The sequence below is a fragment of the Dendropsophus ebraccatus genome, chromosome 1 (assembly GCF_027789765.1).
Source record: "Dendropsophus ebraccatus isolate aDenEbr1 chromosome 1, aDenEbr1.pat, whole genome shotgun sequence".
Taxonomy (NCBI): Eukaryota; Metazoa; Chordata; class Amphibia; order Anura; family Hylidae; genus Dendropsophus; species Dendropsophus ebraccatus.
The window spans coordinates 185,345,474-185,368,563 of record NC_091454.1 but is presented as its reverse complement, the minus strand read 5'-3'; the positions used below and the strand labels follow the sequence as shown (position 1 = coordinate 185,368,563).

At 46.0% G+C, this 23,090-nt stretch overlaps 1 protein-coding gene across 2 annotated transcripts in view; it reads right to left on the bottom strand.

Annotated features, from left to right (window-relative positions):
* GOLM2 (golgi membrane protein 2) overlaps positions 1-10,819 on the bottom strand; it is a 39,937-nt gene extending 29,118 nt beyond the window's left edge. For both annotated transcript variants that reach the window (XM_069986612.1, XM_069986620.1), the window contains exon 1: positions 10,393-10,819. In XM_069986612.1, coding sequence (XP_069842713.1) covers positions 10,393-10,719 — 327 coding nt within the window. In that variant the 5' untranslated portion in view covers positions 10,720-10,819. The remainder of the gene's footprint in view (positions 1-10,392) is intronic.
* Positions 10,820-23,090: the final 12,271 nt, after the last annotated feature.

Here is a 23,090-nt window from a genome sequence, read left to right as displayed (position 1 = left end):
TGACGTAGGGGTACGTCATATGTCCTTAAGAGGTTAAAGAGTAATTGTCATGTTTTTTTTTTTTATTGCAGAAATCAGTAGTATAAGCGACTTTAAGAAACTCTGTAATAGGTTTCATCAGCCAAAAAAGCCTCCTTCTGTACTCAAGAAGCAATCTCCCAGCCTCCCCCCCCCCCCCTGACTTCTTATCTGTGCATTATCAGGCAAATCCGTCTTCATTACAGAGAAGCCAGTGAAGACGGGCTCTGCTCTCTCCATTGTAAGCCTCTGAAGGGGCGAGGGGCTGAGGGAGAAGGAAGAGGTGACATGAAGGTCAGCTGTTTGTAGACTCTCTGGGCACCTAAAACGCTAAATTCAGGTGTCAGAAAGGTCAGTGCTTATCTATGAACTTACTGAGAGAAGATTGCAGGGTGTTGTGTTGTGCAGGACTGCTCTGTGCTCAGTCACTCCTAACAGCCCCTCCCCTCTCCATAGCCACATAATGGAGACAGAAATCCTGCTTCATTTGATGTGAGGGGGGAGGCTGGGAGATTGCTTTTTCAGTACAGAAGGAAACTCTTTTAGTACATAAAACCTATTACAGAGTTTCTTAAAATCGCTTGTACTGTTGATATTTAATGTTTTCAGAAAAATGACCCTGAAATCACAGTTACGCTTTAAGACTTGACCTCCACTACATTATACTGACAAATAGGAGAAGTCTGGTGCAAACAAAAAATACAGTGCAGGCAGGGGGTGAGGGAGACGTAATAAAGAAAGTATACTTACCCACAGGGCTGTGTAGTACGGCTAGTTCCGGTTGGAGTGGGGGGAAAAAATTACCCTCTCCAGCTTAAAAAAAATCTTTAAAAATGTTATTGAACTTTTATATGAACTTTTTAAATGTTCCTAATGAATATATTTCATGTTCTATCAATATAATCAATCCTGTGGTGTCACGGCCCCACTCAGAAATACCCGCTCAGCCAATCAGTGAGTGAGGCGGGGCACAGCTGAAGTCACTGACTGGCTGAGCAGGTAGTTCCTGTGGGGCCGCATTGATTTAGGTGCACGGATGCTGATACAGTATCTGGGCCTATGTCTGACCTCTATATCACTTGTATCTGGCAATGTTAGCAGTGTATCTTTGTGTATGGTGAATATTTAGTCAAAACCATAGAAGATTGTAAGCAGGAAAAAACACCTGGTCCATCTAGTCTAGTTTTGAGTTATTCAGGACGCACACAGAGGAGAATCTGCTTGATATCTTATTTACTCAGAAGTCGCCCCGGGATCATGTAGGACAATACTAAGAAGTGCTGCTGAGCCAGTTGGTTTGATAAAATAGTCCCCTGGTGTCTGACTGGCACTTTATGAAGGAGCCGGCGTCGGTGCCTGATAAAATTCAGGAGTCTTATGGCGCGTTTACAAAGACAGATTTATCTGACAGATTTTTTAAGCCAAAACCAGGAATGGATCTGAAACAAAGGAGAAACCAGTCTTTCCTTTATGATCTGTTCTCTGTTTATAGCCTGCTCCTGGTTTTGGCTTCAGAAATCTGTCAGATAAATCTGTCTGTGTAAATGCACCATAATGCTGGGTTTACACAAAACGATAATTGGCCCGAACGTACGATTAACAATGTCAGAGTAAAGGTTTTTTTTTCATAACGATCAGCGTTTAGAATGGACAATTTATTGTACGGAAAAAGTGTTTTGCGATCGCGCGCTCGCAGCCCGGCCCCCCGCTCATCCGCAGCCCGGCCCCACGGTCAACCGCAGCCCCCTGCGCCGCCCCGATCGCCACCCCCGCTCTCATCTCCCCTGCTGCCCCGGCCACGAGCATACGTTACCTGCTCCGCATAGCAGGCCTTCGAAATCCCCCGGCTCCCCTCTTCAGTGCATTGATTGGCTGAAGAGGTGAGCCGGGAATTTTAAACGGCTCCTCTTCAGCCAATCAGTGCTCCTCTTCGGCGGCGGCGGGGGGTGGCGATCGAGCTGGCGCAGGGGTGCAAATTCGAACAATAATCGTTCCGTGTAAACCCAGCATAAGGGTCCATTTACACAGAAAGATTTGACAGATTATCTGCCAAAGATTTGAAGCAAAAGCCAGGAATGGATTTGAAAAAAGGAGAAATCTCAGGCTTTCCTTTATGACCCGATCTCTGTTTATAGTCTGTTCCTTGCTTTGGCTTCAAATCTTTGGCAAATAATCTGTCAGATAATCTTTCTGTGTAAATGGACCCTAAATTGGAGTCGGAGCTGCAGTCACCAATTGGCTAAAGAAGCTGATGTCTGGTGGCAGTCAGACAGCTGGTAATGGGGGACTGCGGGGGCATGGGGACGGCTAAGTATATATTCTGTATTATGTTCCACCCGATAGCCTGCCTGCACTTTACCTTTTTGGTTTCGCTGGAGTTCCCATTTAAGTACCCCTTTGGTGGTGCTGCAAGGAAATCAAATATTTAAATGAGATATCTAGGATTAGAAGTGGGAAAAAAAAACCACAACATGCTTCCAGGTTGTGAGTGGTATTACAATCACACTGAGGACAGGAGAGGTGCTGTATCTGGAAGAAGGCGGCCATGTTTTTCTTAGCCTGGACTCCCCCTTTAAAAATAAGTTTTTCTGTGCACAAATCAAAAGACCAATCTAACAAGCGGAGATTGTCCAAAGAGGATACCCCTTTAAAATACCATTGCCATAGGATGCCATCTTTTCAACAACCCAGTCTACCAAATTTATGCCCTGCAAGGCTGAGTTGTATTTTGAACAGTGGGGGCAGGAGTGGAACCAAGAAAGAAAAAAATTTATTTTATATAAATATATATATATATATATATATATATATATATATATATATATATATATATATATATATATAGCATATTTTCTCTGCTCTGGAACCAATCCTGGTTTAAGCTAAATATACTGATCAAAATGAGCTGCAAAAGCCTTACAGAAATGCTATATGTGAGCCCAGCCTAAGGGTATGAAATGTTTATTGGGTTTCCTAGTAATTCCTTCCAACCTGCTAAGATTCACTAAAGTATGAAGCACTGATTTAGTCCCAATGACTACATTAGCCATAGAGGAATCCAGGGAGACTATAAATGCAGTTTCATTTTTTCCTTACCCAGCATTCATCAAAGCTGCAAACCCAGCGAGTGCATTTATCATAGTGATGGACTGACCTTTACTTTATGAAAATACAAATTGCCTTCACCCCTCACAAAGCAGCAATAGACACCGCGCCATAGGAGGCTGGTAAATGACCTGTCAATAGCTGAACTCCCAGCAACTAATCAGCCCATCAGCCGGTTATTTACTGATCCCAGATCTGGGGGAAATTATAGTCGTGGTAGCTTAGAAATGTGGGAAGTATCCAATATCAAAGGAAGTGTCCAATAGATGGCCATACACTAGTGATAGCTGGCGGCTAAATGTCTGTTTTGGCGATACCCATCTCTCCAGTTCATCCAAGGAGCCAGCATTCATATGAACTGAATGGAGAGAGGAGGAGTAAGCCGCTGCCAGACTCCACTGGTGGTGGCTTCTTTTTCTATAATCAGAATAAGGGTCCTATTCCACGGGGCGATAATCGTTAACGATAAACAATCTCAAATTACCTCTATTGCGAATGACCTGAAATCGTTCACCCAATTACACGGAACGATAATAGTTACTTATGATCGTTCTTACGGTCGTCTTGTCGTCGGTATTGCGTTTGTCTCTACTGCAAACAATGTCTTATTCTGTGCGAATGAGAAACAATAAAAATAGGTTCAGGTCTCATTAAGCAATCAATGATTTCTTGTCTTCGTTTAATAGCGGCATGTAATAGCGGCGGCAGCAAGCGGGGAACGAGGAGCTGTCAGGGCTCGTTTGCCCCTCACAGTCGTCCCGTGGAATAGGGGATTAAGACAGTGGAAATCCAACATGCCCATTCAGTCTCTCATCTATCGGGGAAGAGTCGCAAGGACCCCCTAACTTATAGATGAGAAGGTCCTACAGAAATTGGCAGGTTTAGTCTACTCTTTTCTAAAATGCATGGGGCTCCAATGCTGCTGCAGTTAAAAATGGCATTACAGGACACCTAATGTCTATGCAGTAGCCAAAATGGTGCAACCATGGCCCGGTTCATCCGCATGCACTACCTACACCAGTCAGAAGACCACCATTAGGAAAACAGGTCTGTGACAGCTACTGTGTAAGCCCATGGTTTTGTTCACACATTGCAAGTCTGCTGCAAAACACCCATGGACATGGCTAGTCCAAATGTCTGACACTTTTACCATATGCTGCACAATATGTGCACATATTATATGAGAATGAAAATACTTTGACATTAGTGGTGCCGCAATAAAAACTTTCATTGACATGAACAGACAGGGGCAGGTCGAGAGGGTCAGAAAATCCCTTTAAGCTAAAAAATGACCAGCTGTTCCCGTCAGTCACATAGACATGAATGGAGCGACAGCATCCATGACTACTGCACCGCTCTCCTCCTCAGCACACACTGAGGAACAAGACGTCTTGTGCCCCCCATCCAGTGATCAGGGGGTTCCTAGCAATCATTAATCACCTATCCCAGTTCTGTGAGGGAATACTGTGCTTAGGAAACCCAGAGAAGCGGTCCCCCGGTGAGCACAGACCATTGTACTGTACAGGGCTATGATACAATGGCTTCTTTGTCTTCTTGAAATGGCAGGAATAGAATACGGATAGTCTTCAGGTTGTGTATTGTGCTAAAGACGTTCTGAATATCCTACTCTAACCTGGATTACAATTTACCCTTTGCTTTCTGGATAGACACATTCATCTACATTCAGGCTAAATACTAGTTATAAAACCTAAAATCCATGAATTATGAAGGATTATTACTTAATATGCCACACACAATAGTTTTTCTTTTTGTGTAGTTTTGGCTAGCAGATAAGCGATACCGTCCTTACAAAACCCTGCAAACTATTCTAGAGACAGATCTCCTAACACCAAGGATTAGAAAAACATGGCCACCAACCTGCAAAAACAGCACCATACCTGTCCTCAGGTTGTGTATGGCACTACACCTCAACCATATTCAAGGGAGCCAAGCTGCAATACCAGACACAGACCATGGACAGATTGATGCTGTTTTCAGGATTTTTTTTAAATCCTGGACAACCCCTTTAAAAGGTTAAAAATGCCCACCTTATATTAAAGTTGGACAAACATGGAGTGGAGGTCTGATTCCTGGCACCACTAATGATCAGCTGTATATAGGTGCCGTAGTGCCAATATACTGATATGGCCTCTTCAACATTTACTCATTGGCTACAGTGGCGTCCCATTCATTATAAGGCCAAGTTCACACAATGTACTTTTTAATTAAACAATGGCCATTGTTGCAGGTTTGCAACAACAGCCATTGTTTAATCCCAGCAGCTGATCGCATTAACCTCTATGGAATCCCAGACGCAGTGTATACACACTGTATACACTACGGCTGCAATTCCACGCGGCCACACAGAAAACTGACGTGTCTATTTTGTGCGGCCACTATTCGGTGAACAGCAGCCACACGAAATAGACTGTGCACACAATATAAAGGTACGGCTCCGGCTGTACTTTACATTGTGTGCTACGGCTAATTGGAGTGCAGGCAGCAATGTTCACCCGGCAGTATCGGCTGGGTTGAATATCTCAGACAGAGGCCACTCTGTGACACGGACGCGTCACAGAACAGCCTGGTGTTTTGCCATGTGTGAACATGGCCTTAATAGTATGGTGATGGAAAGGACAAGCACAAGTGCACTATCTACCAGAAAGTAAAGCCACCCCTGCAATCCGTGACTTTGCGCTGTTGGCAAATTTTGTGAGGGAAAGAACATTGGGCTCAGTCACACGCAAAATGCCAACCAGTTCGGAGCTCTCTGATTTAGAGAAATTTAGGCAAAATTGTCAATTTTCAAAGAAATGGGCAATCCATATGTGACATCTTATCACATATGACATAATGGCTATCATGAATGTGCTGCCACCTACAAGCCATGATAGCTGCCACCTACAAGCCAATGGCTCTGCTCAGATAACGGGGGGCAAAGAATGTCAACAATGGACCGTAGAATGGTAGAAATGACAAATCCAGGTTCACCCTTACCGTTTGGATGAGGGTCTGAGTTTGGGGTCTGCCTGGAGAATGCCTCCTGCCAGAATGTACTGTGGAGACAGTTTAGCAGAGGAGTTATGTTGTGGGGGTGTCTCTCCCAGTATGGCCTGGGACCCTTGGTCGCAATTCTTGGTAGGCTGAATGCTGACTGCACTATTCTGAATGACCGTGTGCTTCATACATTGTGGCAGCTTTACAGGATGGACCTATGTTACTTCCAGGACGACAGCGACATGATGCTTTGAAGTCCACCATGACTTGATATGGTGACAATCAAGCTAATAGAATGTAATGGCCTGTCCAGAGCAATGGAGCAGTCGGGCCCCGGCTATCTAATAACAAGTCAGACCCCGGCTATCTAATATTTAAGGCCAATCCAATACACATACCATCAACTATAAAATATTTTTTCTTTTTTTACAGGCTGGATAGGGGAACAAGTACAAAGACAAGAAAACACATAGCACTTCCCTCAGCCTGATCTGATGTGAGATTTCAGTCCAGGGTGGGAACTGATGCAAGGCCACATCCTGTATACACACACTATCCCCATAGTACATATAGCATATATACTCCACTGCAGGCAAAAGTGCTTTATAAGCCACATCTATCCCCATAGTGGCATTCCTTAACATAAAAGTTGTTTGCTATACGCCTGTCCTCAGCTCCTGTTACAATATACTATATATCCTGTGACTCAGTTTACAAGCCGCTTTAATATCACTCGGCTCCATATTACTGATGGTCCAATTGCCGCCATTCTTCCGTCTCCCTAAGGTGTGTTCTGGATGCTGGATGACTAAAGGTGACTAGTGACATAAATAGCGGCAATTTATTTCTTTATGACACAAATCTGCTCACTATTAAAGCATACGTTCACCTTTAAACAATTTACAGTTAGTCAACTTTGTACTGTAACTATGTGAGAAGAGTAAATCATTGCCTCAAAGTGCACAGGTACAGGTAACTCCTTATACAGATTATATCTGTTTATACCAAAACCCAGACTTCCCGCTGTCCGTCATCAGACCCACGGACAGGACTAGCATCCTAGCTTATGGGCAAGTTCACATACGGAGGATACGCTGCAGATTTTCCATCCGAGATGGTGGATAGCTAGCATGTTATTCATTTAGTATGGAGCTGCTGAACATTACTTAGTGCTGAGCTTTGAAATGTCCACCAGCCCTATAAAGAATGAATGAGGTCCACAACATTTTCAATATAGTCCTTGTTCTCGGTATCGGTGGATTGAATGGGATGGAGTCACATAATCTCTACTGTATTGTATACTAGAAAACCGTGTGGAATTAAAAGACTACACATCCCAGAATGCATTTTACATGCACAATGAACAGGCAGGCGGCATTGGATGGTTTTGGGCTCAAAAGCTTAAAGGGTTTTTACAGTTTTGTCTATGCTTCTATTTGCTGCCATCAAGGCCGATTCGGCAGATCACCGCTCTGTGTAATAAAGACAACGATCATCAGCTAATTGTGTCTGTAGGTCCTGACCTGAAACCATCAGCCGCTGGGTGCGCATCGCCACGTGTGATATTAAGTGACAAGCCGCTCAGCCAATCACTGGCCGTCACAGGACCGCCGCGGTCAGTGATCGACTGAGCGGATTATTACTTTAGAGACAGGCGCTGAGGTTGTACTGGCGGCTGAGGGGAGCGTGGAGAAGACAGGAAGACACCGGGGAGTGTGGACAGGTACCATATATACTTTATTATTACACTTTTAAAGCAAGAGCTGCACGGACATCGCTAATGCTATATATACAGCCCTTGCTACACAATAGCCGAGCTGTGTATTAGACTCTGTAAGCGATCGCCAATCTAGCACATCTTTACGATTTTGATCGGGCCATGTAATACGGCCCTTTTACAACGTGCAAACAATGAAATCCCCGTGCTGAACTGTGATTTCAGCTCTGGGTGGGAATGGTATATAGAACATAAACTTTCATGGCTTCTGTAGATAATATCTCAGTAAAACATTGATCAAAAGGTAAACTGACAAGCTGAATGGCAAATAACTCTGCCCTATCTTATCTCCTGACACAGGGAAATACAACCTATTGTTCCTGGTTATTAGGCAGGTAGGGCTGGAGAAAAGCCATTGTATGTTCTTCAATGGAGGAGCGGGACAGTGTGTATTCCCAGTACCACTATCTCTGCGGAGAGTCTCTGTCCTGAGATCCCACTGATCACTAGAAACAGAGGGGAGAAGAGTCTATGGATTCCATCTATAATGAGTGCAAGACAGTGAAGAGAAAACAGAACCCAAGCCAGGCGCTTCTCCCCGCAATTCCTTAGCACCCAGACCCCCACTGCTATAAGGCTGGGGCTCCACAGTGATTCCTTGTCGCACAACCAGGAACCATGGTGTTGCCCTCCCTGATCCTACAAGTGAATGGGGTCACATTGCAACCCATAAGTGGCCATAACTGCAACCACACGGACTGGCGACTGCAAGGTCACGGTTAGGATCGTGTTGTGACCCAAAGGTAGCACATTCACTTCTATGAGTGATGGGGTCACGCAATGCTGCGATTCCTGGTTGTAAGATCAGGAATCGCAGTGTAGTCCCAGACATTACCTCCGACACGTTAAAAGTTTTCTGAAATGATAGTAACACTTTAAATTATAAAGATTTTGGCTAATTGTCCATTTTATTATATTACAAATCTGGGCCATACACCTTCAATAACTGAAAGCTGAGCGACCAACTCCTGTCCTCCCCATTCCTGTGTTCTCCTTAGAGCTCAAGCTGCAGTTTCTCTCTCCTGAAACAAAGGGGTCAAGGCATGATTTTCTATCACATCCAGCCCCTATCACCACCAACATCATCATCATCATCATCTGTCTGTGGACGATCAGGAGAGTCCCATATACCTTAGATTGCCAACCGAATGCTGCATTGTGATAAAGATGCCGCTAACCGAAAAACAAAACCCTAAACGCTTTGTACATTGTGCAGCCTGAGGCCACGGGGTGACGGGTGTGAGCCCAGCCTGAGGCCACGGGGTGACGGGTGTGAGCCCAGCCTGAGGCCACGGGGTGACGGGTGTGAGCCCAGCCTGAGGCCACGGGGTGACGGGTGTGAGCCCAGCCTGAGGCCACGGGGTGACGGGTGTGAGCCCAGCCTGAGGCCACGGGGTGACGGGTGTGAGCCCAGCCTGAGGCCACGGGGTGACGGGTGTGAGCCCAGCCTGAGGCCACGGGGTGACGGGTGTGAGCCCAGCCTGAGGCCACGGGGTGACGGGTGTGAGCCCAGCCTGAGGCCACGGGGTGACGGGTGTGAGCCCAGCCTGAGGCCACGGGGTGACGGGTGTGAGCCCAGCCTGAGGCCACGGGGTGACGGGTGTGAGCCCAGCCTGAGGGCACGTTCACACAGGGCTGTAATGTCGCAGATTGGATTTCTGTAAGAAAAATAATTGGAAAATCCATACAAAACCTGCAGCATTTCAGTCCTGTGTGAACATACTCTTATACTCTGCATGCTAAGAACAGGATCAGATCCCATAAGGCAGCGCTCCCCAACTCCCATCCAGCCCTGACAGCCTTTGGCCGCCATATAGACTAGGCAGAGTCCCCTCAGGTTTCCCTCTTGGGATCGGACACAAAATCCACAACCCCCATATCACCGACACCTGAATGCAGCACCAAGGGAATTTCTGACGTGAGACATTTTGGAGCATTATTCATATTCAATCCACTGATCACGTAAAATCTGCTGCCAACATATGGACAATTCCTTTAAAAAAAAATTCCCAGTAATGTGTCTAATATACTAATGTGAACTGATGATGTCACATAGGACAGCACCAGATATCTTGTGATGTCACAACTGGCCAGGACTAGACATATCACAGCTGGAGAGGACTAGATATCTAATGGATTCCATAGGTGGAAAGGACCAGACATCCTATGGAATCACAGCTGGACAGAACAGATGTCTGATGATGTCACATGATGTCACAGACAGACAGGGCCAGACATCTTATGACATCACAGCTGAACAGGCTATGTATGAAATCACAGCTGGACAGTACTAGATATCTTATGATGTCAAAGCTAGATAAGCTATGTATGACATCACAGCTGGACAGGACCGATGTGTGATGATGTCACAGCTGGACCGATGTGTGATGATGTCACAGCTGGACCGATGTGTGATGATGTCACAGCCCCCTCCCATACATCCCCCAGCACAATGGGCAGCAGGGTGACGGCTCGGTCCTCCCGCAGACTCTCACCCTGTCCGCCTCGCAGCGCTGGGCCTCCACGTCCCGGGCCTGCAGCCGATCCCCCACGTTCTGGTACTCGCCCAGCCGCTGCTCCAGCTGCCTCCGGTTGCTCTCCGCCTGCACCATCAGCTCGGAGTGGCGCTTCTCCAGCCGGCTCCGGGCCACCTCCGTGCGCTGGACCTGCTCCTGCAGAGCCACAATATCGTCCTGCAGGGCGGCCTGCCGGGCGGACACACTCCAGTAGTTAAAGGCCAGGAGGGCGATCACCACTAACAAGGCCACCAACACGAAGGGCGGCAGCCGACCCGTGCGCCGCGGGGCTCCGAACCCCACCATGATCGCCCCCTCGGCCTAGCCCTGTCCGCTCTCACACCGTCTATTCTCCCTTCTCCGCCGCTGCCAAACCTGCTGTGACAGCTAGCGCGTGAGCCGCAGACACACTCCAATAGGATGGAGGGCGTCCAGCTACTGCCGAGCGCTGATTGGATGAGAGGGTCGGCGAGACCCCGCCCACACGGTTGGGTTGAACGGAAATGGATCTGATAAGCGTGCAGGGAAAAAGAATGACCAAGTTGCGCAGGCGCAGTACAGTTCCGCATTCGTTGTCATGGCCGCGTTCCTTGTCTCTTGGGGGCGTGTCTCTTGCATTCGGTTACCATGGGAATATAACAATTTAGCAAAGTTTTTGGTACTTGTATTAGCTGTAAGCAGTCAGGCAATGGGGTGCTGATATTTGGCATTGCCAGTTACAATGCTATCTGCAAATCTGCAGCAGATCCTGTGTGACTGCATCCTTAGGTCCCATTCACACCTAGTAACCCTGTCTGTAATTACAGACCCCTGGATAGGAATATCAATGTGTTTCAGTAACATATGCACGCCAACATCTTACTGTCAGCCTCCGCTCTCCAGTTTTCTTACTTGCACAGCCAGGGGCAATGTTCCCACTACGTTCTTTTATTGTTCATTTATCATTTTTTAAAAGTACATCATAAGTCCAAAATAACGTCCGTCATTTCGCCATTTGGTCGCCTGTCAGTGCAATAACGGCTGTTGGTACATTATTCTAGTTCAGACGGACACAGGCCTATTACGATATTGTAAACGAGTGCCGATCTGCTACATCGGCGCTCGTTTACTGAGCCTATTACACAGCCCGTTAATCATTTATCAAGGGCTGCACAGACATCGTTAACAATGTCCGTGCAGCCCTTGCCCAGACAGTTAATACTTAACCTGTCCACATTCCCGGTCTTCTCCTGCGCTCTCTATGCGTCCTGGTCCCGTGCACTGCAGCTTCAGAGCGTGGACAGGTTAAATATTAACTGTTACACATAGCGATATGCAGTCGCAGCCAATGATTTTTGATCTGGGCCTAAAAAAACGATCAACCAATGATTGTTTTATAGGCTGATCGCTGTCTCTCTTATGGTGCATTTACACAGAGGGATTTATTTGACAGCTCTTTGAAGACAAAGCCAGGAACAGACTATAAAAAGGGAACAGGTCATAAAGTAAAAAGTGAGATTTCTCCTCTTTTCAAATCCATTCCTGGCTTTGGCTTAAAAATCTGACAGATAAATCTGTGTAAACGCACCATAACATGGAGCGATAATCAACCAAATCAGAACTGTGTGTGAACAACTAAAAAATAATTTCTGTTGTTTGCAAAAGATGTCCTAAAATAATTGTCACAAACATTATTTAACATCCGCATCAAAAGACATTCGTCATTTAATACAATGTGTAAATGAAGTCCGTTATTCTATAGACCAATGCGGTTTATTGAATTTAATTAAAACAATGCAATAACTTACTTTTTTTTTAAAGCCAAAAGCGAAAGCCCTTTACCTTTTTTTACTTAGTGTGAACATAGCCAGTAAGTGACTGCAAATGTGTCCTGAGTCAGTCACTGATTGGCTGAGCAGGCATTTCTGGGTCGTGACATCACAGGATGAAGAGAGATGAGACCAGCAGGGGGACAGTGAAAGTATAACTTCTTTATTATGTTTACAACACCCCCTGCCCTTCCTGGGTTTTTTTTACATTTGGCTGGAGCTCTCTTTTAATGGCCTATCAATCTTAAAGGGGTTATCCAGCGCTACAAAAACATGGCCACTTTCTTACAGAGACAGCCCCACTCTTGTCTCCAGCTTGGGTGCAGGTTTTGCTGCTCAGTTCCATTGAAGTGAGGCCCCCTTCACACGTCCGGAAAAACCACCCGGATTTCCTATCAGGAAATCCGGACGGATTTCCGGACACATAGACTTTCATTGGACACGGACACCCTTCCGGAATTTTCCGGAGGGCTGTCCGTTCCGGAAAATAGGACCGGATTTTTTAGAACCGGTCCTATTTTTGTCCGGAAATCCGGCCCAGACGCCCCCATAGGAGTCTATGGGAGCGCCCGGGCCCCGGACGCTTTCCTGATGCACATCAGGAAAGCGTCCAGAGTTCCACTCACCTTCCGCCTCTGCTCCTGCTGCCTCTTCATCCGCAGGTACCCCCGGCAGCCACTCGCGGCACCCCCGCACCCCCCCCGCGGCCACTCGCGGCACCCCCGCACCCCCCCCGCGGCACCCCCGCACCCCCCCGCGGCCACTCGCGGCACCCCCGCACCCCCCCGCGGCCACTCGCGGCGCCCCCGCACCCCCCCCGCGGCACCCCCGCACCCCCCCCCCCCCGCGGCCACTCGCGGCACCCCCGCATCCCCCCCGCGGCACCCCCGCACCCCCCCCCCGCGGCACCCCCGCACCCCCCCCGCGGCCACTCGCGGCACCCCCGCACCCCTCCGCGGCCACTCGCGGCACCCGCACCCCCCCCCCATCCCCACCCCCCCCCCGGCGGCCAGGAGACCAGGACAGGTGAGATTAAAACTCCCATCATGCCCTGCTGACAGGCCATGATGGGAGTTGTAGTTCTGCAGCCTGTGGCCATCCAGGTGGCAGAAGTACAACTCCCACCATGCCTTGCTGACAGGTCATGATGGGAGTTGTACCTCTGCAGCCTGTGGCCATCCAGGTTGCAGAAGTACAACTCCCACCATGCCCCTGCTGACAGGTCATGATGGGAGTTGTACTTCTGCAGCCTGTGGCCATCCAGGTGGCAGAAGTACAACTCCCACCATGCCTTGCTGACAGGTCATAATGGGAGTTGTACTTCTGCAACCTGGATGGCCACAGGCTGCAGAGGTACAACTCCCATCATGTACTGCAACCTGGGTGACCACAGACTGCAGAAGTACAACTTCCATCATGACCTGTCAGCCAAGCATGATGGGAGTTGTAATTCTGCAAGCTGTGACCATCCAGTTTGCAGAAATACATGTCCTATTTTTTTTCTCATCAGGAAATCCTGAAGGGTTTTTCCTGATGGTTTCCTGATGGTAAAAACGGATTACTGTCAGGAAATCCTGATACTATCCTGATGACATTTAAGGCCTCCTGATCAGGATTTCCTGACAGTAAAAACTGACACGGACGTGTGAATGGGGCCTGAATGGAGCTTATTTGCAAACCGCACCTGAACTGGAGACAAGAGTCGTGTTGTCTCTGAAAGAAAGTGGCCATGTTTTTTGTAGCACTGGATAACCCCTTTAAAGCCCAGGAAAACCAGGATCAGCATGCATTCCCCCCTCTGTGCATGTATGTGTTCTTGGAGGAGGTTTGTTCTTAGATAAGATGCAGAAGACACTGATGCCCCATACACCTGCACACATAGGGGGAGATTTATGAAAGGGTGTAAATATACACCTGGTGTAAACTGTCCCTAGCAACCAATCACAGCTCCTCTTATATTTTACCAGAACTGAAAGCTGAGCTGTGATTGGTTGCTGTGGTCAGTTTACACCAGGTGTATATTCACACCCTTTCATAAATGTCCCTCTTACTGTTCAGTTTCTTTCCAATGTCTGGTCATTTAATATTGTTGCATGTAATTTCTTACATATCATTATGTGCACATTTTCAGCTGTTCTATTGATTAGTTTGTAATCAATAATTGTAATTGTAAACTTAAGGATTCCTATATACTCTTTACTCTTCTTCTACAATAGACCATTACACTGCCAGAAAAAAAGGTCCCATGGGGCAGGGAGAAATATTGCATTTGTGGATGTATAAAGTTTCTATCTCTTCTTCGCTGGGCGTTTGAAGTGCTGATCCATCCTTCTTTCCTTCCTTCTTTTCTTCCATCCTAGCACTATGTAAATAAATTATAGAAATATAACTAGAGTTTGCAGCCTGCGAAGCTACTGAACAGGGTATATTTCTGGGTTAGGGCCCTATTACATGGAGTGATCATCGACCAAATCTGACCAAATTCAGACAATTATCACTCCGTGTAAGAGAAACAACGATCAGCGGGTGATCATTTGTTTAGGTTTGGGCCTAAAATCATTGGGCGCCGACCGGGCATCGCTACATGTAATAGATTGATAGCTGACGATTGCCAAAACACCTGATACCTTACCTCTCCCTGCTGCCGGTCTTCTCTCCTGTGCTGTACAGCTTCCCAGTCCCGGCGGCTGCAGCATCTGAGCGTCCTGTCAGTTGACAGGCTGCTTAGGCAATCACAGGCCACGGCAGTCCCTTCCTGTGATTGGCTGAGCGGCCTGTCAGCCAACAGGCCGCTCAGAGGCTGCTACCGCCAGCACCAGGGAGCTGCGGAGCACAGAAGAGAAGACCAGGAGCGGGGAGAGGTAAGGAATCAGGTATTTGGGCAAGGGCTGCATAGACATCCCTAATGATGTCCATGCAGCCCTTGTTGCCCAATTAAATGATCGCCACTCGTTTACTAAAATGATCAGGGCATAGTCGACCCTTAGACAGCATTCACACTGGGATTGTGCCCTCCAAGGCATGGATACTGGTGCACAAACAGGCCTGGACTTCATTCACTTAAACAATGAATGAAGGAAAAACTTTAAGGGCCACTTTTTTTTAATAGTCCTTAATGCTGTGTACAATAACATATAGGGATTGCTATGAACAACCCTCAAGATGTGTTCCTGTAAGTAATGTTATTTGAACAAAGTGAACTAGAAAATCAGAGGCTGTCTCATTGTAATAAGATTTACATAATCCCACTTTAAATTATTCCTGCTGTGTATTAACCTAACGTTGACTGTACGCACTCCAAGTATTATCTGCTTCATTCCATCCCATTCACATCCTACAGCTATATACATACTGAACATATCTCATGTATGGTGACTTATTTTGCACATATTAATACTAGTGTTACATGGGTGACAGTGACATAATAAGCTGTCATATCATATATAGGTACAGTGGTGCTTTAAAGGGGTTATCTGGTTAGGGATCACTCTTTATATATTGTTGCAAGTATATAGAAAATAATAAAGAGCCTATGCTTTCTTCACTGCGCTCCTCCGGTGCGCTCCCACAGGTCCTCTGCAGAAAGCTCCCGCTTCCACTTCTAAAACGGACTTGTCTTAGCTGTGACAGCGTGCTCCGCCAATCACTGGCTGCAGTGATGTCTGTATACGTGGTTAGCAAGGAGAGCCAGTACAGTACCAGGTATGAGATGGGTATTGTAGTCAGATCATAGGTCAGGGCAGGCGGCTTCAAAGACAGGTCAGACAATCTAAGTCAGCAACAGGAGATAAACATGCTACAGACAGGGCTCAGGCAGAAAGCATAATCTGCAGAACAGGCATGGGTCGTAATATATATGGGAATACATCGGAAAAAGCAGACAGATACCCTTGCTTGGAATGCTAGACTCCAACAATGCTCAGGCAGGGGAGGGGCTGCTGGAGCTTGTTTAAATCGGTGCAGGTGACTCCGGATTGTCAGACGGCAATAGCAGGTGGAGACAAACTGCCTCTATAAATCCAGAGCAGTTGGCCACCTGCACACTCTAGGCGAGAGGTGTCACTGCAGTAGATGGTGGAAGAAGATGCTGCAAGACGTGAGCAGCGCAAGGAGGGGCATGGAGCACAGCAGAGGAGCGAACAGGACAGCACTGCCGCTGGTGAGTCTCGTCTGGTAGTGTTAGGGCCCTATTCCACAGGACGATTATCATTCGCATGATCGTTAATGATAAACGATCTCAAACGACAGCTATTGCGAACGCCCTGAAATCGTTTACCCATTTACGCGGAACGATGATCGTTACTTATGATCGTTCTTGCGGTCGTCTTGTCGTCGCTACTGACCAAACGACGTCTTATTCCATGCGAACGATTTGCGAACGAGCAACGATAAAAATAGGTCCAGGTCTTATTAAGCGATCAACGATTTCTCGTTCGTCGTTTATTCGTCAACTGCTATTCAACCGAACGATTATCACTTTGTTCCAAACAATTTAACGAGTATCCGAAAGATAACCGTCCCGTTGAATAGGGCCCTTACACTCAGTCAGTGATTGCCTGAGCAGGCTCTCACTACTGAGACGAGTGGAGATGGGAGCATTCACCAGGGAACCTGCAGACCCGTAGGAGGCTCTGACAATGAGAGGAAAATCACTTGTGAGGGGGTGACCTGGTTTATTAATACCATGTTCCCAAGGTCATCAAACGCATACACGACCGTGTCCATGTGGTCACTACTAGTCATGCAATGTTGCTTATCAATCCTGGCCACATCGTGGGGATATTGGTGAATGCATGTGGTGACCGCAATGTAAGAAATGTGGCCTAAGGCTGTGTTCTATCAAAGGACCGATCAAAGGTTGATTTTTACAACACAATTTTAGAAGTGTGTCAAGGTTTGAACAAAGGAGGTAGGAAGGATTTAAAATCTCCTAGTTAGGACTCCAATTCACAGTCCGATAGACAAAGTACAAATGGTGGAAATTTAGGACCATTATTATCATCAGGAATGGTCAACCAACAAAGAGCAAGGCACATAATAGTCACAAAGGAATATAGAGTAAAATTTAAGCAACTAAAGGACTTTCACATATTAGCTCATGCTAATGGCCCTATTCCACGGAACGATTATCGTTCATAAACTCGCTCAAACGACCGCTCGTTAACGATAATCGTTCCGTTGAATTGATGAAAACGATTGAACGACTCGAGCAAAATGGTCGTTGAATCGTTCTCAAAAGTTTTTCAACATGTTGAAAAAAAATCGTTTGTCTTCCAACGATAATTCGCTAATCGTTTTGTTGAATTAGAAATCGTTAAATCGTTCGTAAAATGTGTCTAAAAAGTAGGTCTAAAAATCCTGGCGAACGTTTTAACGATCATGTAACGACCGCAAAATAATCGTTATCGTTCACATTACCACTAGATTGAATGTGTAATCGTTTGCAAAAAATAGTCGTTTATTGATCGTTAACGAGCGGTCGTTTGAGCGAGTTTATGAACGATAATCGTTCCGTGGAATAGGGCCTTAAGGATCATGAGTCCACCTTCAGAAGGTGGACTCATGGCAGTCCATGGGCGTTCTGCTCTTCAAAAAGAACATTGCTGCCCATCTGCAGGTTACTACCAATCACCTGGATGAATCAGAAGGCTATTCGAACACTGTTTTGTGAACAGATGAGACCAGAATAGAGCTTTTTGGTTTAAATGAGAAATTTTATGTTTGGAGAAAAGAGAACACTGCATTCCAGCATAAAAACCTTAAACCATATGTGAAACATGGTGATGATAGGATCATGGTTTAGGCATGTTTTTTTCTCACATAGGCCAGGACAGCCAGAAGTATGGAAAATTCTGAAGGGTCCAAAAAAACTTTAGGTACCCCTATATATTTTTTATGTAGACATATTTGTTGATTATTATTCTTTTAAGCTAGAAGTAAAAGCTGCTCTCACTATGTAAGAGGTGGGGCACCAGATGGGGATTGTAGTTCTGCAACAGCTGGAGGGCCTAAGGTTCCCCATCCCTGATGTAAGGGAAGGTGGTACGTACACTTTAAGAGCTGAGCATTTGATAGAGGTCCGAGAACTGTACAGTGTATTCCCTTCAGGCAAGTTATTAGCAGAAGATTTCTTTTAAGTCATGCTGTCGACAAAAATGTTCTGTGTGCTGTGGACGTCTATGGAGCAGGTTATTCCTTTCTTATGATGCTTATACTCTTTGATGTGGCTGGTGGAGTTCTCGATGTCACCTTGTCCTTGAAGAATGTGCTGTCACTCTGGATGTTACTGTAGAAATGTGAGGACAATTGCAAAGTAGGACAGAAACATTACAGCACTGGGTTTACAGAATCATGGATTGAATGGCTTCTGTTTCCTAAAACAAATACTTGGTCATTTAGGACAATAAAAGGGACAGAATTATTGTAATTAAAAATGTGCCAGAATACTGACATTAATTTGCAATAAAATTTGGTGTATGTGATATGTACCACATTTATTAGGCTTATAAAATAGGTGTGATTAAGCCTAAGGCAGATAGGGCTTCTCATGAGGATTCCAGACATACCTGTTTTATTTTAATAGTCCTCTCCTTTATAGTTATCAGGAGCCGGGCCACGCGCTTGGTTCCCGGAATTGCCGGAGCATGCAGCTGCTTCCCCTGACAGCCCAGACGGCGTCCCTAGTGACCGGCCCAGCCAGTTTCTGGGGGACGCAGTGTCATCCTTTAATCTTTTTTTTTTTTTTTTTTTTTTTTTATATTTCTTTTTTATTAAATTTCAAAAACATACAAACACCCTCCAATTACACAGCTCAAAACATATCGGATTACATGTTTACATAACATTTCACATTTCAAATCCCCAGTAGCACCCACCCACCCCAACCCCACCTATCCAAAACCCCACCTATACTGTCCATAACCCCCCCCCCCCCGCCTTGGCTTGAACCCCTCCCCAACTCATCCCCCCATCAGTCCCTAAAGAGACGCCAGATTGTTCCGCTCTAAGGTCACGGCAATAATCCTCCATTCATTTACCGCTGGGGGAGTAGGAGAGAGCCATCTCCGGGCAATCAGAAGTCTCGCATAGAAAATCTTCCTTATAATCTCCACTTTCTTTCTTTTATTAAGACTAGATACAGGGTCTACCCCCAGGAGTGCTACAAGCGGAGATGGCTCTATTCTACACCCAACATCCAATGAGACCTGCTTGAAAATCTCCAACCAGAAGTTTTCAATTTCGCTGCATTGCCAGAACATATGCAAGAATCCAGCTGAATCCATCCCACACCTTGGACAAGCATCCCCCTCCCTCCTGTTAATCCTAAACAAAAAAATTGGGGTAAAATAAATCCTATGGAGTATGTTTATCTGGACCAAACGATGACCCCCATTTCTAGATACCTTCTTTATATTCCTGTATACCATAGCCCACATATCCTCCTGCAAAGGGCCCAACTCCCTATCCCAAACCATCACACTTCTCGGGGTCACTGCTACCCGCTCCATTATATTCCTATATATCACCGATACCGCTTTAGCTTTTATTTTTCCTTCCAGAACAGACTTAAAGATACCGGTAACACTACATAACTGAGGAATTTCCTTCTCCCGTCTCCACGCATGTCTCAGCCGCATATATTCCCACCATGCATTCTCACCCAGATTAAATCTAGCTTTTAACACAGGCCATTCTTGCACACTCCCCCCGTGCAAGACATCCCCCATCTTACTCACCCCCGCCGCAGCCATACTAGGGAGAATCCCCAATCTATACACTTCACTGAAATTAGAATTATACCATAGCGGGGATATACTTATAAAACCGTCTACGCCGACCAGTTCTTTAAACCTTTTCCACACCCTAAATATCGTAAATGTAACAGGACATTGAGCTCGCTTCAAATTCCTGGGGGGGCCCCCCTCAAGGAACTGAAAAAAATCCAGATATTTCACCTTCCCAGACTCCATCAAAAAATGAAAAAAGGGAATTCTCTTCCACTCCACCATAAAACCTAGCTGAGCTGCGAGAAAATAATTCCTTACATCGGGGATACCCAAACCACCCCTATCCAAGGGCTGGAACAGTGTGGAGATTTTAATTCTAATTTTCCTTCGCCCCCAAACCAAAGAATGAAATACCGCTAAAATTCTCCTATACGTAGACTCGTCCACCCACAAAGGGGAAGCCCCCCAAATGTACAAAATTATAGGCAAACAGACAGATTTAATCAGTACAATCTTATCCATTCTAGAAATAGGAAGTTTATTCCATATCTCCCCTTTTCTCTCTAATTCCCTTATCATCGGAAACGTATTAATCCTATGGAAATCAGAAATTTTACCATTAATAGAGATGCCTAAATACTTAAACTCCTCATTTTCTTGTAGCACTCTTAAGTTCCCTATTGACGGAGGGCTATAATCCCCTAGAGGGAGAAAAATTGACTTGGCCCAATTTATCTGTAACCCAGAAAATTTATCAAAACCCTGCAAAATCTCTGCCACATACGGCAATGATTTTTCCGGATGCGCCAAAAATAACAAAATATCATCGGCATAGAGGGAAATAACATCACTTACCCCCCGTGCTCCGAACCCCTCAATCTGTGAATGCGATCTTATGGCAATTGCCAGAGGCTCTATCACTAACGCAAACAACAGAGGGGACAGGGGGCAACCCTGCCGGGTACCCCTTCCAAGTGAAAAAACAACTGTGCTCTCCCCATTGACCAGGACCGAAGCCCGAGCCCCCCGATAAAGGAGCTTAACCATACCTATAAATCCGTCCCCAAACCCAAACCTTCCCAGCACTTCCCAGAGGTACTCCCACTCCACCCTGTCAAATGCTTTAACGGCATCAAGGGACAGGATGGAGTGGGACCCCCCCCCCTGACCCCACCTGCATATTACTATGCAGTCTTTGAATATTATACTTTGCCATTCTGCTCGGAATGAATCCATTCTGATCTGGATGGACTATGTCAGAAATAACCATTTTAAGCCTATTGGCAAGAATCTTGGCATACAGCTTAATGTCAGTAGTTAACAACGATATGGGCCTATACGACTCCACAAGTGCGGGATCCTTCCCCTTCTTAGGGATAAGGACTATCAATGCTTCACTCATAGACGAGGGAAGTTTCCCTTCCGCAAGGGCAGACTGCAGAGTCCTGAACAAGGGGGAGAGCAGAGCATCACCAAACCTCCTATATAACTCGAAGGGGATTCCATCGCCACCTGGGGCGGAATTCCCTCTACACGCCCTTAGTGCCACCTTTAATTCCTCAAACTTCAGAGGAGAGTCCAAAAACTCCCTCTGAACACTAGAAATCCTGGGAAACTCAACCTGATCAAGAAAAGAACATAATTCATCCCGGGTATACTGAGCTTCAGATAGATAAAGATTAGAGTAGAACGTATAAAATTCCTGGGCAATAACCTGGGGGCAGCTACTCATGCCACTATTACTAGTTCTAATTACCGGAATCCCACTGAAACTCTTCTGACTATTTATGACCGACATTAGGAACCTATTGGGCGTGCCAGAATCTCGGAACTTTCTATAATCCCGGAAAGAGAGTCCATTCCTTGCCTTTACCATCAAATAACCCTTATACTCCCCCTGTGCTAAATCCCATTTCTCTCTATTCACCTTATCAGGGACCTTAACATATTGTTCCTCAAAATATGCAACCTGCTTACTCAATCTAGCTTCCTCCTTACTAAATTCTTTTTTAATACCATATATGTGCTGAATCAAAATACCCCTCAAAAAAGCTTTCGCTGAATATCCTTTAATCTTATGTGTCCTAAGGGTGGGACTCCAGGCTCCATCAGTATCCTCCCCTGTCTGTAGTTCCTTGCCTGTGATAGAGACTAGTTTACTTGTGTGTCGTGACCTAGCGTTCCCTGCATTGTGTACCTGGCATTCTGACCTTCGGGCTTTTTGGATTTTTGACTTTTCTGTTGGATCACGTTTTTGTACTGCACTGCCCTCTTGTTACTGGATTTGACCCCTGACCCTGATATATTGTGTCTTGTCTCTGTTCCGTGTTCACTCAGGGCCGGCCTTAGGGTAGACGGCGCCCTGTGCAAAACTTTCTTTTGGCGCCCCCCCCCCCCCCTAGACTAAATCCTACTACAACGAGCGCCACCCCTAAACCCTAGCGCACAGGAGGACACAAAAGTCCTCCTCCGTGGCCGACCATGGCCTTTCTGATTCCAAGGGGCAGCACAAGGATGTACTCCTATCATGAGTACAATATGAGTACTATACTCACTACTAGATGCTGGGAAAGCTGGGTGACCTCCACTGTACTGATTACAAGATGGTGGGAAAGCTGGGTGACCTCCATCATACTAACTACAGGATGCTGGGAAAGCTGAGTGACCACATCACCCTGTTTCTTTCTTTTTAATTTTTTTTTTTATATGATTGTCTGATTAAAGTTTTTCACAAGCCTGGAAATATATTTGGCAATTCCCAGTTGTGTGACCAGAAACCACCTGTGGCATGACTCCATCACTCATATAGGTGAATGAGGTTGCATTGACCATGACCCTGCATTCCCCCCAGTATTATTGCGAAATCCATGTGATTAAATGTATTCCTGTGGACTGCGGCTGCTTTGAAACAAGAAGTCTGTATGTAGCCCAAACCTTATAGAGAAAGTGCACAAACAGCTTCTCCGTCCATAGAAATCATTACTCTGTATGATGGTCCATAATACGTGGATAGATGATGGATGCAGGGATGTATTTACTTCTAGGTATCCGTGGTCCGAAGCCTAGGGCAGCACAAGGAAGCAGGGGGAAGGAAACAACTTTTTTTTTTTTTTTCTAGTCTCCCTTCTTGCCAATAAATCTG